Raw genomic sequence first — 24328 nt, forward strand, 5'->3', positions numbered from 1 at the left:
GAATTCTAAAATGTTTATAGTAACTCCTGGTCTCCTGTCCCATTGTCTGTTTTCTTTAGTTTTGATGCAGGCTCTTCTCTCTCTGTCTCTTCTCTTGCTCTTTTCACTGGTCCAGCTGCACAATTTTTATCACAATCATCATCACTATCAAATTTTGTTTTCTTGCCCTGAAATTATATTTTTCCTTTAGCACACCCAGCCTGAGCAACTTTAGTTCCCTTTCCTTGTCCTTTAATTTTGCGACCTTTTGACTTCCATTTGTTTAGGGATTCTTGTTGATCTTCCATACATTTTGTAAGGCTGCCTTTTCTCCCTCTCCTTCCACGATTTCCCAGGTCACTTCCTTGTTCCTTAACTGTTGTTAGTGTTACTTGCATCCTTGATTTTATCCAATATTTCTTTAGTTTTCCTTTAAACAAAATTACTCCTTCTTTTTCACCTTTGACAAACTCTATCATTTGATTTCTCCATGATTTGAGAAAAAGATGTGCAAATCTTCTCTACACATCTGATCATCTAAATCACCCGAACATTTCAGTAAGCAGACCATATTTTCTTCTAGAGATTTCATTTTAGCAACTTCTGCTAACTTTTGTTTTTCTTCAAGATCTTGTTTAGCTCATAATTTAGCTTCCACTTTATTTTGCTTTCTTTCTTCATTCTTTTTTGCAAAGTAATCTTCCTTGAAAAGTATTAGCAGGTCTGACTCTTTGTATTTCTGGCTAGTGGTCTTTACACACTTCTTTGCAGATTCAATGTTTTCAAACACAACAAATATTGATCCCTTAAATGTTCTGTGCAATGTTCTTCTCATCTGAGTATTTAGTACTTGACCTTTATCTTTTAACCATTTTTTTTTTTTTTTTAATCATGAAGGGTTACATCAGTTGGGAAGCCTTTATATAAACAGTTCTGTTTTTCACATCATGTTTATACTCCTCAGTCACTTCGGGGAGGGGTGAGCTCAGAGATTTTCTGATTTTAGTTTTATCTTCACAGATTTCCATGAGTTCTAACTTTGATTTGCTCAATGTTTCTACTATTATATTAAAATCTGTTAGATGGTTTAACCTGTTGAGTTTTATCATTGTCTCCAAAGGTGCCCAGCCTTCATCTAGTGTGATCTGTTCCTTTAAAAGTTTGTCTCATGGCAAATTAAAGTCAACAAAATAATATTTCATCCTATTGTGTAATTCCTTTCTCTTCACCCACGTTAATACCAAGATCAAATGGCATAACACGGTCTCCACAGACAATGTTCTACATCCTGCTTTGATGAGTAACGAATGGGGTCTTAAAAATAGTCAAACAATGCAAAATGATTGGTTTCTCCCTCAGTTTGACGACAGAGTTTGGCCTCCAGCTAGCCGTTTTTTCACTATCACCATTTTCGGGCATGTGGCCATCTGAAAATTGTCACAGGTGCTCTAAACATCCGCCTTCAGGGGTTGGAAGACTGCGAAGGTCTGAAGCCAAAAGGACGCTGTGAAGATGCAGGTACCTTCTACCCAAAGACCTCCCAGAGCCCTTTATGGTTCCAGGCCCGCAGAGGAGCTCTACAGGAACGAAGCAGCGACAGCAACTGCAAAGTCCAGATTTCCAAGCACGGCCAGCTAGCCTCCCTGCTTTACCATTTCAACTACTGCCTCCTTTTCCTATCTGACAAACTCGTACTCGTCACCTCTTATGGGAAAATTAAGGTTTTAGTCTTCCTTTTTGTGGAATTCTACTATATAAAAATACTTTTTTGTTCTTTGAAATTGCGTATTTTCTGTTGAGGTAAACATTTCAGATAAAGACAGACATAAAAAATCTTCCAGATACAAAATGTGTATGGATTATTGAATATAAAACTGATCTCTGCTCTGTAAATCTTCACCCAATTCACAATAAAATGTTAAAAAAAAAAATCATTGTCCAGATTATTATTTTTTTTTGTATAAAACCAGTTGCGCTCGAGTCCACTCCAACTCAAGGTGACCCCGTTTGTTCCAGAACAGAACTGTGCTCCCTATGGTTGTCAGTGGCTAATTTTTCAGAAGTAAATTGCCTGACCTTTCATCTAAGGTAATTCTGGGTAGACTCAAACTTGCATCTTTTCAGTCAGCAGCTAAGCACCCAGGAATTCCATCTTTTAGATGTTACACTGACACACTAATGAGATCATTCTATGATGCAACTCTCTTACCTTTTTTTCTTGTTGTTTTCTCACTCACCGTATGTTACAGATATCTTCTCATATCAACCGAGAGGCCTTTTAAATGGCTGCATAATATTCTGTTTTACTCATTTTATAACTAGTTCCTGTGTTCCTGTGGATGGAGATTTAAGTAAATTCTGATTGTCCATATTACTATAAAATTTATTTCAATGAGAAGTTCACTGTGCTTTGAAAATATTTTGATGACTGCCCCAGATCATATTGGATCCTAATTCTTTCTATGTTGATTACGATTAGTTTCCTAAGGGAAAAATCCATTCTTTCTCTTTGAATCCCTATTATACAACAGAATTCTTGTTGTTGTTAGGTGCCATCCAGCGACCCTATGCACAGCAGAATGAAACACCGCTCAATCTTGGGCCAACCTCACTATTGTTGCCACATTTGAGTCCATCGATGCTGCCACCTGGCCAATCCATCTCATTGGTGGTCTTCCTCTTTTTCTCTGATCCTCCACCCTACCAAACATCATATCCTTCTCCAGCTGCTGGTCCTTCCTGACAATATGTCCAAAGTATGAGATACGAAGTTTGGCCATCCTGGCCTCCAAGGAACACTCTGGCTGCAATTCTTCCAACACAGATCTATTTGTTCTTTTGGCAGCCTGTGGCACTTTCAGTATTCTCCTCCAACACCATAACTCAAATGCATCAATTCTTCTATGGTTTTCCTAATTTACTGTCTATCTTTTGTATGCATATGAGGTTATTGAAAATACCATGGCTTGGGTCAGGTGCACCTTAGTACTCAAGCTGACATCTTTGTTCTTCAACACTTTAAAGAGTTCTTGTGCAGCAGATTTGCCTAATGCAATACGTCATCTGATCTCTTGACTGCTGCTTCTGTGAGTGTTGATAGTTGATCCAAGAAGAATGAAGTCCTTGACAACTTCACTCTTTTCTCCATTGAGAAGAATGTTGTTTATTGGTCCAGTGGTGAGGATTTTTGTTTTCTTTACATTGAGATGTAATCCATACCGAAGGTACCATCCGTCTGTCAGTTTATCATACTGTGGGGGCTTGTGAGTTGCTGTGATTCTGAAAGCTATGCCACCGGTCTTTTAAATGCCAGCAAGGTCACCCATGGTGGAAAGGTTTCAGATGAGCTTCCAGACAAAGAAAGACTAGGAAGAAGGAGTGATGAACTACTTCCAAATATTTAGTCACTGAAAACCTTATGAATAGCAGAGAAACAACAGAATGTTCCCCAGAAAAACATTTTTGTCAGCTTGATTTCAACTTATAGTAACTCTGGTATGGTGCTGTAGGATAACACTGGACTACAAGATCAGTGGTTCAAATCCACCAGCCTCTCCTTGGAAATAGTATACATGGTTGCTATGAGCTGGCAGAGTCCTAGTGTGGCTCTATAGGCACTGGACTGCTAACTGTGAGATCAGTGGTTTAATCCCACCAGCTGATCCTTGGAAACCCTATATAGGGTTGCTATGAGTGGGAATCTACTCAATGGCACTTAACAATTGGAGTCTGAATCAATTTGTGGCACTTCACAACAACAACATAGAACAAAATAGAACTGTTCCACTAGGTTTTCAAGGCAGTAATTCTTTAGAGAAGCAGACTGCCATATCCTTGCCCATGGAGCAGGCTGGTGACTTTGAACCGCTGACCTTTTAGTTAACAATTGAGTGCTTAACCAGTGAGCTGTAAGGGCTCCTTTGCAGACTTCCAGGAGGGGTTTAATATAGACTGCTGAAATAAGGAAGAAATGTATGGATGTTTATGTAGCTGGGTACACATGCATATCATTGCACGTGTCTTCAGTGTTTACTCAACTTTTATTGACTTTCAGCTTGATTTCCCCTAGGCTTTATTCAATCCTCTTGCTGTTCCCAATATCTCTTTACAGTTGTCACTCCCACTGACATAATTGCCAATATGTAACTTCAAGAATTAGTATGTGGCCAACCCATGTCTCCCCCATAGATTTTGTTGCCTCTGGAACAGATTTTACAAATTGCAGAGGAAAAAAATTAAATTCAGAACCCTGACATCTTTGCCCTATGCTAAACAGACATGAGTTATTGAGACTGAATTTGTCAATTACAAGAAAACGAAAAAAACCACATGGCATGTGTACTGCATACTATTTACAGCTGTTGTCTATTATGGGTTCTCTGGAGTACCATTTGCTGCTACAACTGAGTGGTCCCATAAGTTTAACTTACCAATATTGTCTGCAAAATTGTCTTAAACCACAGTGGGGGTCAGAGGAAAATCAACTAGGAATGACTGAATTGCTGCTTATGTCTTCATGAGAACCCACATTTCCCCCAATTTTCTCCTTCGAGATACTCAGAATAGCCTTCCAGGTCATGTGGTGGATTAGAATAAAGCAAATTATCAGCCTGACCTGCCAACAAAAAGGCACATTGCGGATGTTCCTCTGGGAAAGCTTGCATTTGATCTATTGACTAATGTACTGTGTTGTACTTGGGATATTAGGCAATGGAAGCCAACTGGCCCAGACAATGGGAATGTTCAGTTGCTGTCAAAAATTTACAAGAATCTGAGCTATTTTTTATTTCTTCTTGCTGGGTTAGGAGCATTTACTATTGTTGTTCAATATGCTGTAAATGAACGTAGTTCAAAAACCACAGAGAGTGATATGGAATTATAGAACAGAAAATAGGCGACTGATTGGGTACACATTCATCAAGCCTCTTTATTTCTCAATAATCTTTTTATTGCCGTGCCAATGCAGCTTGCTTTGAAGGAGTGAAAAGTGACTCAGAGCAAATGATCTAGTGGGGACGGTGGCCTCTAGTGCATTTCCACTGTGCTCAGCTGACTGTAGCTCTTTTCCCTCAAATGCTTATTTAGAACATTTCAGTGAGTGAATCACTGATCTCACATGCAGAGTACCCAATCCAATGCTGATCTCTTCAGAAACTTGTTTAATTTTGTCATAAAGCATTTTTCTGATGATATGTTAAAGCATCTATTCTTTTGCTGTTTGGTTTTCTAAAGGTAGTTATCTAATTTTAATCTGATAAGTGAAATTGAGACATAAAGAATGGCCAAGGTATAGGAAAAATGCCTTAATGGTGTCAATTAATGTGGTGTGGTGAATTATTTGATATGCCTCTTCTAGTCTGTGACTCTGTGGAAACATGCAAATATTGAACTCTAACGTGGCTCAATTGGTAACCTTGCTCACCCCAGAGTATAAAATGAACCATCTAAGAAGTAGGTATGAGCTATCTCATGACCATCAAGAAAGAAAAGCCAGAAGTAGAACATGACCTTTGGACCCTGAGATCTCTGTGCCCTGAACCTCATCATTCCAAGGGACGGAAGGCTGTAGACCAGAGATATGGTGGCGGAGCAGTAGCAACAGATGCACCCAGAACATAAGACAGAAGAGAGGGGTGGTTTTCTCAGCCCACAGAGCAAGACAGCTACATGCTTTAAGCATGAGGCACACATGCAGAGTAGGGTGCCTCCAAGCACTTAATCCAGAGAGCTAGGTTTGCCAACTCACAGACTTAGAATCGTATACCTTCAAAGTGAGGTTTATGGTGGAGTGACCTTTGGACATTAATTAGCAGTGCTAAAAGAGTTTTGTAACACTTACCAGCGCAGGGCAAGGAGCTCTGGTAGTGTAGTGGTTACTAGTTGGGCTGCCAACCGCAAGGTCAGCAGTTCGAAACTACCAGCGGTTCCACGGGAGAAAGATGAGGTTTTCTGCTTCTGTAAAGATTTACAGCCTCGGAAACCCTGTACAGGGTGGCTATGGGTTGAAACTGACTCCACGGCACTTAACAACAACAACCAGAGAAGGGCGGAGACCAAGGGCCTGTATGTCTGAGAGGATAAGGAACAAAGAGAGTGTTCCTGTGAGCATGGCTGAGAGGAGGCACTCCTGAGCAGAACAACTGTTGCCTGAGCATCGCTGATGCTGACTGAATCTAATAAGCACCATTATCCTGACCATTACAAGAGACTATCAAACCCAGGACAGGAGCAGAGAGTGCCATGAGAGTGCCATGGGAAAGATGATTGGTGTAAGAATTAGTAAAAAAAAAAAAAAAAAAAAAGGGAGTAGAAACATGTCTAACCTCTGCCTCATAGGACCTGACTTTGGACCATGTTGAGTTTGTTTCTTTTTTCACCTTGTGAAATCAGAGGAGGTAAGAGGCTGCCTTTACATGCTTCTTGCAGTTGATAATGGAAAGAATAATCAACTATGTGTGCATTAGAGACTTGGTGTGGTGATGTAGGATAGATAAGCAGTAGACCACTAACTGAAAGGTCGGTGGTTCAAACCCTCCAGCCTATCCACAGAAATTCTATACAGGCTCGCTATAAGTTGGAACTGACTCAGAGACAGTTATCAACCGCAATATATGTGTATTGGTCAAATATTTTAAAGTTTCACCTCAGAAAACTTACCGGAGAAGTTGATAACCAGAGCATTCCTAGGAATGATCATCGTTACAGCCACCAGCATCAGCAACTTCCTCAGGGACAGCAGTAAGGACAGCAACAGCAGATGTTAACCCTTATTTAAGCACTTATCATGTATCAACAACTCTTCTAGCCTTGTACATGTTAAATTCATTTAATCTTCCCAACAAATGCATGAGTTAGGAGCTGCTTTTTCTCCCATTGACATATAGGAAACTGAAGAGTCAGAGAAGTATTTAACTCATTTCTGGTAGCAAAGAGCAGAGTTGGAATGGGAACTCTGGAAATAATGTGTTTATAAACTGTTGTAGAACCAATGATACCATCGTGTCTCTGATTAGGCGAATGTGTCCTTGACAGTAAAGTCAGAAAGACTTTGCTAAAACACCAGCTTTGGCGTATTTTCCCCCTACTGTAAATCCATCTTTGGTTGACTTCCTGTTTCTGAAAGTAGTGGTTTACAATCATCTTTTCTTTGACACACATTGCCAAACATCATTCTCATTACAACCACTTCATTCACTATTTTCTCCCTAATCTGGAAGGCATACATTGATGCATGCATTTAAGGTAACATTATTATAGATATGGCTTCATATTTGATTTTATATTCATAGAAATTAGTACTGGAGCTTAATACCGGGTAACATAAACATTGCTGAGGTGCTGTTGAATAGGCACTGGACTGCTAACCTCAAAGTCAGAGGTTCAAGTCTACCAGTCGCTCCTCAGAAACCCAATGAGTCAGAACTGACTTGACAGCATTTAACAATAGCAACAATAGTCAAATAAGGACTTATTATTCTCAAATTGCAGAAATCTTGAAAACAGCAGAGAAGATGCAGAATATATAAAGAATCTGGGCTTTTTCTAACGTTATGCCACCTTGGCATGTGATTCTGATTCTCAAGCTACCTTCTATTCCTTAAGATCTCACATCTATGGTAAATGTAGGAAGAAGAACATAGGAAAAAGATAGAAGACAAAATTAAGAAAGCATTGGCCAATTGAATTAGTTCCCTTTATTCAGTTTTTCTGAAAGACTCACTCCTTCTACCATTTACATTTCAAAGGACAAATTTATGCCACATGGTCACTCCCACCTAGTAAAGGGTCCATGAAGCTAGTTATTTTAATCTGGGAACATTCTTCTCTCCTAAAAATCATGAGACTGTTAGTAAGAAAGAAGAGGAGGAAGGTTGTCAGGCAGACCTCCACCAGTTAGTCCCATATGTATTATATCATAAGCAAACATTTGTACTTTATTCATTACTGCTAATTCTGTAGCAGAGCCTATCATTAATCACAGCTCAGCAGTGAGACCCAGGCTCCATAACTGAAAACGTCTGGCCTGCTGGTTAAAGTGCAAGTATCTAATCAGTATGTGTAAGAGAGGTTCTTACCAGTGTAGCATCAGTTGACTTTTCTTCTTCCATGTGCCACCTTGCCTAGCCCTATGCTTCTGCCACATGTAACTGTGCTTGGTTATTGAATGCACTGCCAATGTTCATTCCTTTGTGTTTCTGCTTGTGCCTTTTTGTGCGCTTGGCAGATGACCCTTTGTCACCCTAAGGTGGTAAGGTGATACTTTTTCTGCAAGATCCATTCCAAATACAATTACATTTCTGGTCCTTACCTGTCAGTCAGATATATTTTTGGTGCTTTAGATACATCTCTATTTGTTATTTGTTTCCCTGTTTGTTGCTACTGATAAATGCTATGAATCCTTAGAAAACAAGAGTCATAATGTATTTAATTTTTTTTTTCTACCTAATACCTATTGTTATTCCTGGATTATGTCCAAGACATCTGCTTAAGGAAAAACATTACTATTATCTCCAATATATAGAAGGCCTAGAAGGAGCTGAGGTGACTTTTCTTGTCATAGTCATTACATCCATAATGATCTGTGCTACCACTCCTCTGTCAGGTCATCATCTTGTGTTGACTTGCACATTGCTATAATGCTGGAAGCTATGCCCCCAGTATCTCAGATACTGGCAGGTTCATACAGGTGTACAAGTCTCAGTGGAGCTTGGTGACTGAGACATATAGTTCTGGTGATCTACTTCCAACAATTAATCTATGAAAATCATTTGGATCACAGCAGAATATTACATAGTGTTGGAAGGTGAACTCCATGATTTAGAAGACATTGAAAACCTACAACAATTGACTCACTCGTATAGACGATCACAAAGATGGCAAAGGATTGGGCAAAGATTCCTTCTGATGTACGTGGAGTTCCTGTACTGCGAATCTCTGACTCAGGGGAAGATTGATGGCAAGATACATGGAGATCTCTAAGGAACACCAGGCCTTCCTCTAGGGCCAGCACAGAATGAAAATCTCTTCCTGGAGTTAGCCCCCCAAATTTGGACTTCTTGTTGTTAAATGCCATCAAGTTGGTTCCGGCTCATAGCTATTCTGTATAAGGTTTCTGAGGAGTGGCTGCTGGACTTCACTTTAGACTTACAGCTTCTGAATTCTTATGGCCTCCAGTTTATGTTCTCATATAATTTATGACAAGAGAATGTATTTCTGTTACAGCCACACTTGTGATATTTCTGTTATAGATACACTAGATCATTAAGGCACTTCGGAAACACTTTCTTATTACCAGTCCATTGTACTTAGGAGCAATAAGAAATTGGTTGCAGATATGAATGTAGAAGAGTCAGAAAAAAATAGTACAAATTAGGACAAAGCATTAGAGTAGACCTGGTGAATTATTGATAGGATGGCAACCCAACACCCTTGAGACAAATATCACTAATCAATCAAAATACAGTTCCACCTGTATGCAGATAATGACCTCATAATTCAACTCAACACTTCAACACTCCAAATGTTGACTTTCCATCATCAGAGGATGGGAGCCAAGTGTATCTTTCCCTAATCAGTACAATCTCCATAAGTTCTGTTTGGGTCAATGCACTTTCTGTGACTTAGTAGTGAGCCTGTCCTTACTCCTTTTCAGAAGTGAAGAAAGTATTGTGACCCCAAAATTGAGCTTCTAGACACTTCATTCTGTCAAATCTTTTTCAAGTATTGAGTTAAATGTCTTATAATTATAAAGTTACCAGTACATGATTTCTGTATTTGACTCCCTTTCTGACAAATAGTGAGAGGACCATCCTACCCACAAAGTTTATATCAAGGAGGAAGAGAGCCAATAGTTACTGAAGGTTAAGCAATATGCTGTCTTAGAGCTATATCTACTATTTATGTAATAGTTCAGATGAGGTCTGTGTCATTCCCATTTTCTAGATAACAAATGTTGTTGTTGTTAAGTATCATCCAGGCAGATTGATTCATAGTGACCCTCTAGAGGGTGTCTGAGGCTGTAAATTTTTGTGGGAGCAGAAAGTCTCATCTTTCTCCCTCAGAGACAGTTCAAACTGGTGGCCTCGAACTGCTGCACTTGTGTTTCATAGTGCTTTTCTTGACGTACATAGCTACTGTGCCCCCAGATCAGAAATAGACAAAGAGAAATTAAGATCTCACAGATGTACAGACAGTAGATAGGATTTAACCTCAGATCTGTGATATCCAATGTCATACTATTGGACAACACTTTGGAGAGTTGATAGATTTCTTTGGTGATCTTCATGATGTTTGCTTATTGGCCTCTATTAATATTACTAGTACTTTTGCTTTTCATAACGAACTGTAGTTCTAACGTTATCATCTCTTGAGGTTTCAAGTTCATAAAGATGGAGACAGTTGGAAAATTGATTCATATAAATAATACGTATTGTTGTTGTTGTAAAGTGCCATAGAGTGGATTCTGACCCATGGTGACCCTGTATAGGGTTTCCAAGGAGCAGCTGATGAGCTTGAACCACCGACCTTGCAATTCAAATGACTTTGCAGTCTGATGCATTAGGTCACAGCACCACACCAGGATTCCATATGTGTTAGGATCTATCAATCTACTGGGGACTCCATGCCAGCCAGGTGTAATTATGACCCTGTGGGAACTATTTTGATGGAAATGGAGATCATATTTAGATTTAATTTTCCTTTATCTCTTTTTCTGCAGGGCAACGCCCATATCAGGTGATGACTGCCAGAGTTCACCCAGGAGAGAGCAATGGCAGTTGGGTTATGAAAGGTGCTTTGGAGTTCCTGGTCAGCAATGACCCTGTGGCTAGACTCCTGAGAGAAACCTTCATATTCAAGATCATCCCCATGCTCAACCCAGATGGCGTCATCAATGGCAAGTACGTCAAACAGCTGGCCAGATCTAACACACATTTATGTTACCATGGTAACACACCATCCTGTCACTAGAGGGACCTGACTGGAGAAGCTTTGGTACTCTTATAGTATATTATCAGGAATAATTTCTCTTGGGCTCTGTTCTCTGGTACAAATAACAATATAGTATCTATGCACATTGATGATAGTCTCACAATTTCTTTGAATAGAATTTATAGATTCATAGATAATCAATGTCAGAGGAGTCCTTAAAAACAATCGAGTCTAACATTTTCCTCTCAAAAGGAGGAAACTGGGGTCCAGACTAATCAAATAACTTTTGGTATGTCAGTTGTAAAGTCAGAGCTAACATTATCATCTCCTCACAGTAAGACTATTTACTCCACTCAGAGACTCCAATAGGAGCATTTACTGGAGAGAACTCTTCATTCTCAGTCGTGTATTACGGGGTTTTGGATACAGCTGTAATGACGTTCTCAATGAACTACACAGAATGTGACCGAGTGACGCTTGGGGTTGTTCTTCTTCCCACTAAGTCCCTACATACCTTTTTGGAATACCTATGTTGTTGTTCAGTGACGTTGAGTCAGTTCTGACTCAACGCAACACTCTATAGGGTTTCTGAAGAGTGGTTCGTGTATTTGAACTGCCAGCTTTGTGGTTAGCAGTCAAACGGTTATCCTACAGTGCCACACCAGAACTCCAGTGTCTGATAAGATTGTTTGAAAAGAGTCAACATTCTCAGAGTTTTTGAGTTCAGTCCCAGACGGCAAATAAAGACCCTACCCTAACATGGCCAGGGGATGGGGGTTGTAGGATTTGTTGTTGCTGTTATTAAGTGTCGTTGAGTTGGTTCTGTCCCATAATGACCCTATATAGGATTTCTGAGGAGCAGCTGATGAGCTTGAACCACTGACCCTAAAGTCCAAAGAGACTTTGCAGTCCAGCGCATTAACCCCCAGAGCCACACCAGGACTCCATCCGGATTCACAACTTAGGCTTTGTGGACAAAGGACAACCAATTTTATGGAAATAGATCATTTTTCTTACTACAGGAATGGGTATTATACCCTATGATAAGAACAGGATATTTGATAAACATGAACTATTGAAAGAAAATCATTTTGAAAGCTACAAGTCTAAAAGAACATACAATTCAAAAATGATATTGTTGTTGTTGTTAAGTGCCATCGAATCGGTTCTGACTCATAGTGACCCTGTAGAGGGTTTCCAAGGATCAGATGGTTCATTTGAACTGCCAACCTTTTTGCTAACAGTCCAGTGTTGATCCTACAACATGATTCCAGGAGCCACAAATACAAGTTAAAAAAATTGGGAAAATCTGAGGCAGAGTTTAAAAATTATCCACACTCAGGCTGTACAATTTGTTTGAATCTACTTTTAGAAAAGACAAATACATTGTTTTTTGATATAATTTCCTTGCTTTTCAACACACTTTGTCCATCTGTCAATAAGCTTCCATACTCCCTTATTAAAAAATGTTTTAGGCTGAGCTCTGAGGCATGAGTACATCGCTATCGTCACTTCTTCATGAGAGGTGAATCTTCATCCTTGAAGGGCTCCTTTCAGGACACAAAACAGGGAGAAACCCAATGGAACAACATCAGGACTCTAGAGAAGATGCTTCAACACCTCAAAATGAAGTTTTTGCAGAGTATTATCAGTGTGGGCAGAGATTTGTGGGTGTGCATTGTCATGTAAGATCACAATGCCCTTGGATAGCAGTCCTCTGTATTTAATCTGAAATTTAGGTTTCAGATCTTCAGTGAGAGCAGATCACTGTATCAAACACTGATGATTGTCGAACCTTTTTCCTGATAGTGTTCCAATATGGCCCACGAGAAACCCAGAAAACTGTAAGCATCAATTTTCTAGCTTATGGTTTATTTTTGAACTTTTTCTTGGTCCTTTCCATTCTCTGCCATCTACTCTCAGGCATGTAGTAATGAATCCATGTCTTATCACCAGTAACACTTTTTTAAAAGGGACTTTTAGCTTTCTTCCAGTATTGGTCCTTTTTTTTTTTTTTTTTTTTTTCTTCAGATGTCCAAACTCTTCTATGTATGCTCTTCCATGAGTAGTTTTGGTGGCCATCTCCTACAGACTTTTAGAAACCCAAGTCTGTTGTGGATTATTTCATAGACAGAGCCATGGCTGATTTGCTACAGAACCTACTGCCATTTGTTTATTCAACAAAAGACAACATGCTCAATGTTGTCATCAGCTGTGGATATGAATGGGCATTTTATTACAAGCAGAGCACAGTTGATTTTGGATTCACTATCATAGAATAATACTGAAAAGGTAGAATAGGAAAGCTATGAACAAAGAAAGAATACATAAAACTCAGAGAGATAAAATTTAAATTACTCAAAATAAGAAAATGATTTTAAGATAATATAATAATTAATGTCTTTTAAGTGTGAAAAATGAATATTAAACAATTGAGAACAGACTAGCACAAAAAGAAAGCATAAGAAGAAAACTTATAAATTTAAAAATTATAAAGATAATCCATGTAAAAAAGAAACAGCAGAAAATCTAAATGATAAAATATATTGAACTATGCCAAAATGTCCCACGTGTCCATGAGTTTGTTAACCTATGGTGGTTTCCATATTGCTGTCATGCTGGAAGCTATTCTGGTGGTGTTTCTGACATCAGCAGGGTCACGGGTGGTGGAAAGGTTTCCCTGGAACTTCCAGGCTAAGACGGATTGTTGTCATCGTTAAGTGTCCTCAAGGTAGTTGTGACTCATAGCAATGCTGTATGGGATCCTTTCAGAAGCCACTGTTTCTATTGGATCTTTTTTTTTCTGAAGGTATCCATCCAAATGAGGCTAAAACAAATGTAGTAGTCAAAGAACTTCTCTGCAACCATCAACTGATCACAGAGACATGTTTAAACATGTTTTGTTTGGAATAAACCAATGCATGTATGTACTGGAACATAATAGCCATATTATTTTCCTTACCCTTGGTTGTGGGGTGGGGAGGGTGGAAGCAGAGAGAAGTAATGAATCTATGTTTTTGTAACAGGTCTTCCGGGCTTCTTGTGGTTATTGCTAGGTACCATTGAATTGCTACCGACTCATAGCAACTCCATGTACAACAGAATGAAACACTGTCTGGTCCTGCACCAAACTCACAATCATTGCTTCGTGTGAGCCCAGTGCTGCCGCCACTGAACTGATCCATCTTGTTGGAGGTCTTGCACTTTTTCTCTGAGCCTCCACTTTACCAAACATGATATCCTTCTCCAGGAACTGGTCCCTCCATAACTCCTGGCTTAGCACCTCTTGTCAGGTTTTCTTGGTAGAAGTTCTTTGAGGGCAGTGAGTGTGGGAAGAGAGCAGAGTCCCTTGTCTTTGCCTATGATGTTTGGTTGGCCTTCCAACAAAAGTGAAGACTAGGAAGCCAAGTCTATCATTAAGGAATATTCAGCTAGATCTCCAGCAGCAATTAACCTTTTGATGTCTTTACCTGAATATGGTCTTAAAGCAATGTCTTCTTCTGGGAGAAGAGAAAACAGCTGATTTCTTACAATGTGCTCCTTTAGCTAAATGAGTTACACAAGGCATCTGGAGGGACTTGATTTCATTCAACATTCTCTAATCCAAGATAGCTCTTGTCTGAATTTTCCCCTTCCATTCAAACATTATCAGGAGGGACCAGTCCCTGGAGAAGGACACCATGCTTCGTAAAGTGAAGGGGCAGGAAAAAGAGGAAGACCCCAAATGAGATGGATTGGCACAGTGGCAGCAGCAATGGGCTCAAATGTAGCAAAGATTGTGAGGTTGGCACAGAACAGGGCAGTGTTTTGTTCTGTTGAGCATAGGGCCACTATGAGTCAGTACTAACTTGTGGTTGTTATGTGCCGTGGAGTTGGTTCTAACTTATAGTGACCCACAGGGTTTCCAAGGGTGTAAATCTTTATGGAAGCAGAAATCTCATCTTTGTCCCATGGAACAACTGGTAGTTTTGAACTGCTGTCCCTGAGGTTTGCAGCCCGATTCATAACCACTAAGCTACCAGAGCTCCTTACTAACTTGGTAACACCTAATAATAACAACAGTAAAAATTCAAATATTTGGAATCGTGTTGTTGCAGTGTAGGATAATTAGTAGACCGTGAACCACAACACTGTCAGCGCAAACCCTATACGGGGTCACCATGAGTTGAAACCAAGTCCATGGCACTTAGCAACAACAACAGTACTTAAGTATTTGGGGTCTGGTAGAAAATATTCCCTGTGTGAGCTATAATGGAAAGAGCATTGGGTTTGGGCTCTTAACTCCAGTTTAGAATTAGGACTCTCCGTTTCGGCTCAGTTTTCTCTTATGTAGGAGAAGGAAGCTAACCAACTTCTTGTTGAGTTCCCTAGGAAGAAGTGTCATAAGCCTGAGGCAATATTTATTCTCAGAGATAAGTATTATAGTTCCATTTCAAACGCCCACTTCTCCAAATCAGGACTTTGATCCACGTCTTTGCCTTGGAGGCTAATAAGGATGCAGCTCTTGACTGTCCTCCTGGCCTGGACATTCCTTATTTCCAGCTCACAGCTGGTTGCTCTGTGCTCCCGAATGACAGGCTAACTTCTTCTCAGTGACACAACCATTCATCATCATTATCATTATTTATTATGACTAAAATTGCCTTCTTAATTTATATAGCATTCATTGTGGGGCTCACTATGATCATTCAAACCATTTTGCTTGAAAGAGACTCAAAAATTACAGTGGTATTTTACTGATGGGAAAATCATACATATTATCAAAAGACTTGACAGTACCATCAGTACATACTATTTCACAAAAGGAGCTTAAAATTTTAAGAGTTCTAAGAACGTTCCTGATAAGTTATTTATCGAACTTCTATTTCAGCTCCTTCTTTAATAGGTGTTTCATTTTAAAGCATATCCATTCCATTTGGCCTAATTTGGTGCTTTTATTTGATTGTACTTTTATCTTTGTCCTGTAGGCTGTACCCATTTTAGGAAGTCTTACCTAATGGATAAAAATCAAACCCCCTTTCTACATGGCCGAATTTCCTCATGTGGAGTTATCTTCAAGCTTGATGTAGTTCACTTAAACTGTGTTTATGCGATATGAATTCTAATACTCACATTTTTAGTAATTTTTATTTTTCTGGACACATTCCCCTAAATTGGTTTCTGAAGGATGACAGTACCATCTTTGTGTGGCTTGATTGAAAAAAAAAAAAAAAAAAAAGAAGAAGAAATTCTTATATAAACAGTAGACAGCCTAAACCTGAACTTAGCACTTAACTTACTAGACAATAATTTTATAATACAAAAAATTATGTGCCCCTTGGAACTTACAAAAATGTAAAAAAGTAAGGTAGTTTCTTTTTGTGGTGTTGGTGATGATGTTTCTGAGAATAGCATTGATTAGGGATCCCAAGCCAGGAATTTTGAACAAAAAATTAGTGGGTCTTTTCAAACCAAAATTTTCTTAGCAACACATGTCTGTAACAGAAAACCAAAATGCGAAGATGGTTGATAATGTTCGCTTGTAAAAGAAATAATCTATAGTCTTGCCCATGTAGTATTTTTACCAAACTGGGTTGAGTTCTAAATGATTTGGGAGCTGTCCCTTCACCATTCTAACTCTTCCTAATGTGAGTTGAAATAAGAAGAGTCAGCAAATAAGATTTAAGTATAAGTAATATGATAGATTGATTAGAATGGGCAACTACATAAACATAATTCCCATTTTATTTATTTTTTATTTGGTTGTTGAGTGAGTGGTAGTGACAAAATAATTTTTTAAAAGTCACCATTTTATTTACATGAGAATCAGAGCAAAATGATTCTTTGTAGATACAACTTTAAACAAATTTGATTATCTTCTTCTAAGAGGCCATTGTGAAAGAAAAGCAAACAACAAAAGGTGCTTACTACCTATAAGTAAACATACAAAAGTATGAAGAAATAATAGCAGAATGTACTAGAGGAAATTAAATTTTAAAAATCGAATAAAAAATCTTGAGAATCCTAACAATTTAGAATTATCTAAAGTTAGTGCCAAAAATCTTTCATTCCATTGTGAATTGCGAAGTTTCATTTTGCTAAAATATGCAATAAAAACACCCACAGATTTTATAAAAACTGGTAATCAAACAAACCTCATGTTTATTCAGCACTTTTATGGGCCATCAAAGAACCTAGTTTAAATTTAAATTTCTGATCATCACCATAGGGTCATTGTCAACCACTCTATTGTCAGTTTGTCCTACTGAGGTGGCTTGTATGTCACTGTGATGCTGGAGGCTATGTCACTGATGCACCTATGTTGGGCAGGTTTCAGCTAAGCTTCCAGACTAAGACAGACTAGGAACAAGGAGAGACAGACTACTTCTGAATGATTAGCCACTGAAAACCTAATGTATAGCAGAGGAACACTGTCATAGAACACCAGACTGTTGACTATTGAACATGATGGAGTAGCACCAGAATATTGTTTGATGCAGGGCCAGAAGATAACCCCCTCAGGTTGGAAGGCAATCAAAATAAGACTGGAGAAGAGCTGCTTCCATACAACAGATTGGACCATGATGACACAAATGGGTGAAAGCTTTCAGGATCTTCATTTGCTGATGGGTGACTATTCAAAATGAGAGGAAACAGCTGGAAACATCAATTGATGATCAGAACATGGAAGGTACTAAGTTTAAATATACAAAAATTTGAAACTGTCAAAAGGAAATGGAATGCATGAAGATTGATATCCTTGGCTTGAGTGACTCGAAATGGATTGGTATTGTCATTTTTTAACCTGACAATCATACAGTCTTCTATGCCAGGAATGACAAATTGAAGAAGAATGATGGCAAATTCATCATCAAAAAGAATATATCAACATGTATCTTGAAGTATAATCCTTTCTGTGATAGGATAATATCCATATACCTACATGGAGTCCTGGTTTGGCACTGTGGGTTAATGTGCCAGACTGCAAAGCCATTTGAACTGCAAGGTTGGTGGTTCAAGCACACCAGCTGCTCCTCAGAAACCCTATACAGGGTTGCTATGGATCGGAACCAACATGATGGCACTTCACAACAACAACAAGGAAGACCAGTTAATACCATTATTATTAAAATTTACAAACCAACCAGTAATATCAGTGATGATAAAACTGAAGATTTCAATCAATTTCTTCAGTTTGAAATTGATCAAACATGCAATCAATAGTACTATAATTACTAGTGATTGGAATGCAAAGGTTAGACAAAGAGGAAGGATCAGTAGTTGGAAAATATGGCCTTGGTGATAGAAATGATGCTGATGATTGCATGATAGAATTTTATAAGACCAATGACTTACATTGTAAATGCCTTTTTTAATCAACATAAAAGATTACTGTACACATGGACCTCACTAGATGGAATACACAGAAATCAAGTGCACTACATTTATGTTAAGAGATGGTGGGAAATCTCCATATCTTCAACAAAAACAAGGCCAGAGGTAGACTGAGGAACAGAGCATCAATTGCTCATATGCAAGTTAAGGCTGAAGCTGAAGAAAACGATAACAATTCCAAAATATGATCTTGACATATCCCACCTGAATTTAGAGATCCTGAAAGCTTTAATCCATTTGTATAATCACGGTCAACTCAAGAACACATTTGATGCATTAGACACTAATGATTGAAGACCAGAAAAGTGGTCGGATAACATCTAGAACATCATACAGGAAAAAAGCTAAAGGTCATTAAGAAAAGAAAGAAGAAAAAGGCAAAATGGATGGGAGATGAGACTGAAATTTGCTGCCCAGTGTAGAGATGCTCAAGCAAATGGAATAAATGAAGTATAAGAACTGAATAGAAAGTTTCAATGGGCAGCTTGAGAAGACCAATTTGTGTATTGTAATGAGATGTGAAAAGACCTGGGGCTGAAAAATCAAAACAGAAGGATGCTCTCAGCATTTCTCTAGCTGAAATAACTGAACAAACAATTCAAGCCTCAACTTGCAATACCAGTGGATTTTGTGGATAAAATATGTAATGAAGTAGAAAGTATCCAAAGAAGATGGGATAAATACAGTCACTGTATCAAAGATAAATGGATGATGTTCAACTATTTCAAGAGATAATATATGATCTGAAAGAAGTCCAAGGTACACTGAAGGCACTGGCAAAGAATGAGGCTCCAGGAACGGATTGATTACAAATTAAAATCCTTAGCAAACTGATGCAGCACTGGAGGCACTCACTCATCTATGCCAAGAAATTTGGAAGACAGCTACTTGGCAAATGGTTGAAAGATATACATGTTTGTTCTCATTCCAAATAGAGGTGACCCAATAGAATGCAGAAGTCATTGGACGATATCATTAATGTCACACGCAAGTACGATTTTGCTGGAGATAAGTTAAAAATGCTTGCTGAAAGTGAAGAGGACTTGAAACATTTACTTATGAAGATCAAAGAGCACAGCCTTTGATATGGATTACATCTCAATGTCAAGAAAACAAAAATCCTCACCACTGGACCAATAAACAACATTCTTATCAATGGAGAAAAGATTGAAGTTGTCAAGGACTTCATTCTTCTTGGATCAACTATCAACACTCGCAGAAGCAGCAGTCAAGAGATCAGAGGACGTACTGCACTGGGCAAATCTGCTGTACAGGAACTTTTTAAAGTATTGAAGAGCAGAGATGTCAGCTTGAGGACTAAGGTGCACCTGACCCAGGCCATTGCGTTTTCAATAGCCTCATATGGATGTGAAAGCTGGACAGTGAATAAGGAACATCGAAGACGAATTGATGCCTTTGAGTTGTGGTATTGGAGGAGAATACTGAAAGTGCCATGGACTGCCAAAAGAACCAATAGATCTGTTTTGGAAGAAGTGCAGCCAGAGTGCTCCTTGGAGGCCAGGATGGCTAAGCTTAGTCTCTCATTCTTTGGACATATTGTACGGAGGAAACAGTTGCTGGAGAAGGATGTCATGCTGGGTAAGGTGGAGGGTCAGAGAAAAAGAGGAAGACCCCTAACGAGATGGATTGGACAAGTGGCATCATTGATGGACTCAAGTGTGGCAGCGGTAGTGAGGTTGGCCCAGGATCGGACATTGTTTCGTTCTGTTGTGCATGGGGTCGCTATGAGTCGGTTCCGACTCGATGGCACCTGACAACAACAACAACAACAACAGTACATTGACAGGTAATTGCCAGAGTTTCAAGCTGGATTCTGATGAGTATCTGGAACAAATGACGTCATTGCTGATAGCTCTTGGCTGAAAGCAGAGAATACCAGAAAGAAAATTACCTGTGCTTTAATGACTACACAAAGGCTTTTGATTGTGTGGGTCATGATAAAGTATGGACAACATTGTGGAGAATGAGTATTCTGGAACACTTAGTTGTGCTCATGAGGAAAATGTACATAAACCAAGAGACAGTTGTTGGAACAAGATAAGGGGACACTGAATGTGTGCACCAGGGTTGTATTCTTTCACCATACTTATTCAATCTGTATGCTGAGCAAATAATCTGAGAAACTAGGTAATATGAAGAAGAATGTGGCATTAGCATTGTAGCAGACTCTTTAACAACCTGCAATATGCAACTTTACTTGACAGTGAAGAGGACTTATAATATTTACTGATGAAGATCAAAGACCATAGACTTCGGTATGGGTTGCCCCTCAATATGAAGAAAACAAAAATTCTTACCACTGGAGCAATAAATAACATAAGTAGAGACTGAAACTGCCAGACACTTCGTTTGTTTGTATCCAAAATCAATACTCATGGAAGCAGCAGTCAAGAAGTCAAACATTGTATTGCTTTAGGTAAATCTGCTGCACAGGACCTCTTTGAAGTGTTCAAGAGCAAAGATATCAGTTTGAGGACTCAGGTGTGCCTGACCCATGCCGTCGTATTTTCAATAGTTTCATATACATGTGTAAGTTGAAAAATAAATAAAGTAGACCATGGAAGAATTGATACATTTGAGTTATGGTGTTGGAGAGAATATTAAAAGTACCATGGAATACTAAAAGCAGAAGAAAATCTGTGTTTGGAGGAAGTACATTCAGAATGCTCCTTAGAATCCAGAATGGTGAGACTTTGTTTTTCACACTTTAGACATGTTTTCCCTAGTCCCTAGTGAAGGACATCATGCTATCATGCTAGTTAAAGAGGAGGGCAAACAAAAAAGATCAAGACCCCAATGAGATGAATTGGCCCAGTGTCATCTACAATGAACTCAAGCTTAGCAATCAATGATTGTGAGAATGGAGCAGGACTGGGCAGTGTTTCCTTCTGTTATCCATAAGGCTGCACTGAGTTGGAATCAGATGGAAGGCACCTAGCAACGATGATAGGGTCACTGTGGGCGCACAGTGGTAACAAAGGCTAAGCCCTGGACTGTGAACCACAAGGTCTGTGTTTCTAATGGCTAGTCGCTGGAAATGAGAATGACAAGGTTTTCTGCTCTAGAAAAGATTTAAAAGTCTAGGAAACCCAATGCAGTCTCAATGAGTCAGAACTAACTCAGCAGCACTTAAAAACAACACAGTATCACTGTAGGAGAAACACTGGACTTTTAACTGCAAGGTCGAAAATTCAAACCACCAGCCGCTTCTTAGAAACCCTATGGTGACTCTTGAGTCTGAACTGATTCCATGGCACTTAGAGGCAATAGAGGATCGCTATGGAACCGACTTGATGGCACTTAACGACAACAACAACATAAGGAGCAGAGTGGGTTTAGTAATTAAACTGGTAGTTCAAAACCACTAGCTGCTCCTAGTGAGAAAGATAAGGCTGCCTGTTTGGTAAAGATACAGAATCAGAAACTGTAGGGAACTGATTTATTCTGTCCAAAAAAAAAGGTTGCAATGAGGTGAAATCAACTAGATGACAATGGATTTGTTTGTTTTGTTTTGTTTTGTTTGTGCTCTCACAAATGTAGATCCTTTTTATTGTTGTTATTCAATTTCTAGATAAGACAACTCAAGCATTCTTGGATGAAGTTTGATCCTTTGGTGTTACACAGCCAGGACCAGAAGCCATGTATACACTTAGACTTGTTTTCTGTAAAGATTTAAGGGAATTAGATTGAGCCTCAAACTATTCTGGGTGAAAGGGTCTCTGTCCTGTTTATTTTTTCTTTAAAACTGGTAAAAAACTGAAACTAAAGAGGTAAAAGGACCTATTTAAGATCCCACAGCAAATCAAGATAGAAGTGGCATGAGAATTTGTCTGGTTAATTAAGACATACGCATTTGCACACATATACCCATGTCTAAGATTATATGGCCAGTTTCTGACAATACTAGGATTCGAACCCAGTTTTGTCTAGCTCCAAAATCCATTTCTGTTTTAGTTTATGAAGTTTTCTTAACCTTGGATAGAGATATGAGTATAGTCATAGCTTCATCAACAGACAGACACTAAAATTAGTCTCAATGACTCAGACCTTCATATCCAGTGTGCCTGGGCAAAACCTTCTCCAGCTTTTTGCAGTTTGATCTTAGGGTGATGAATTTAGTTTATCATCAAGCCCCATTGTGGAATTTGAGTTTAAAGCTTGACTTGAGCACTCTGTTCAGTTAGCTCTCACCCATGGAAAACACAAGCTTTCCTGTTATTAGAAGCCTCTGGTTGCAAATGCCACTGAGGTGGCTCTAACTATAATAACATGGAGCAGTGGATCTCAGACTTTTTAAATTTTAATGGAGGATTGATTCATAAATATGCTATATTTGAAGTTTAAAAAGTAAAAACAGAAGATATTTTATGTGCTCCCAAACAATATACTGGTGAGAAATTTAATCGCACCTGTTGCTTGGTTGTCTCCCCACCATGTGGTGTTGGTGGTGGCGGTGGTGATGGCGTGTCTTTCAGTCAGTTCTGACTCATAACAACCCTGTATAGGGTTTCTGAGGCTGTAAATCTTTATAGGTTCAGAAAGTCTCATCTCTCTCCCAAGGAGAGCTTGGTAGATTTGAACTGCTGACCTTGCGGTTAGCAGTCCAACTCATAGCCCACTATGCTACCAGGGCTCCTTCCCCAACCATGTAGGATCATACAAATATATCTCAGGAGCTTGCGGAGTTTAGATCCTGTTGGTGACTGTAGTTATTACTTGTACTATGACACATGGTACTGGTTTCCATGAAGACTTCTTTATGGGTAGAGATCAGTGTAGACCATGAATGGATTGGTTCTTTCTGTGGTCAATCATCTGGAAAGGAGTAGATCCTGGAATAGGGAAAGATGCCTGAAAATGGATCATTAAAAGGAAGAAGGGGTTCTCCTCAGTTTGAAATAGGGGAGATTCTTCCAGCCATATATTTCCTTTGGTCATAGAGGAAAGATGGCTTCTACCACTCGAGGAGGTCAGAGGGAACAATCCCTTAAATGACCACAAGAGAATGAGAAGAGATAACTAATAATTCATTGTACATTTTCTGTATATTCTTCTATAAGGAGCTCTGGTCACACAGTGGATTACAAACTGATCGGCTAACTGCAAGGTCAGCAGTCCGAATCTACCAGTTGTACCACTGGAGAAAGACGAGGCTTTCTGCTCCCATAAATATGTAAAGTCTCAGAAATCCTATACAGGGTTGCTATGAGTCCGAACTGGCTTGGTGGCACTTAGCAACAACAACAACAACATCTCCAAGAATCTTTGTCCTTGAAAGAGGAGATTTAATAAAAGGAATTGATTTGAATATGTGGTAGACATCTGAAAGTTCAGAAAGGGGATGCTACAGAGATAGAGAAATTGATGACGGCACACACACCTTCCACCTGAAAGGATGGAGATACCAAAGGAAGAGGTGAAGGGCTCAGAGCTTGGAAGTCTCCATGAGTATGTGTTTGGGAAGCTGAAAAGGGAGTTGGACCTGACTGTTGCTTCAATAGCTGAGGTTACAACCCAAGGGGTGAAGGCATGTAGACATTTCCCGCTCCTCCTTTTAATCCTCACTCAGTGTCTTAAAAAAAAAATACTGAGGGACACATCAAAGCACCTGGTTTATGTCTGGCTTTTTCTCACAGGTTAGGGGTTAATAAGCTTGGGGCTTGCAGTTGCCTCCAAGCTGGGTGGATTAACACCCTTAGGACTCCTGCTGAATCGCATTGGGAGTAGTTTACTCATCTATAGGTTCACTGGTCCATCTTTGCACACGTTACCTGTCTGCCGTCAGGCATCATCCAGTTGGTTCAGACTCATAATGACTTTTGCACAACGGAGTGAACACTGCCTGGTCCTTCCTGTGCCTTTCTCACAGTTGTTGTTATTCTTGAACCCATTGCTATGGCTACTGTACAAATCCAGCTTTACAAAACAAAGAGCAGCTACTCTTTAGGAGTAGGAAAGGAGCTCTGGTAGCGTAGTGGTTACGAATCGGGCTGTGAACCTTAAGGTCAGCGGTTCAAAACTACCA

General features: G+C 39.2%; 1 protein-coding gene and 1 pseudogene across 1 annotated transcript in view; one reads left to right on the top strand and one right to left on the bottom strand.

Annotated features, from left to right (window-relative positions):
• The window catches only part of LOC102818791 (cytosolic carboxypeptidase 4-like), a 1058651-nt gene that overhangs the window by 468990 nt on the left and 565333 nt on the right, over positions 1-24328 (top strand). The window contains 1 exon segment of the mRNA XM_006867161.1: positions 10697-10877. Within this exon segment, the coding sequence (XP_006867223.1) occupies positions 10697-10877 (181 nt within the window).
• LOC102814988 lies at positions 15-1398 on the bottom strand (annotated as a pseudogene).

Source organism: Chrysochloris asiatica, unplaced genomic scaffold (genome assembly GCF_000296735.1).
Source record: "Chrysochloris asiatica unplaced genomic scaffold, ChrAsi1.0 scaffold00101, whole genome shotgun sequence".
Taxonomy (NCBI): Eukaryota; Metazoa; Chordata; class Mammalia; order Afrosoricida; family Chrysochloridae; genus Chrysochloris; species Chrysochloris asiatica.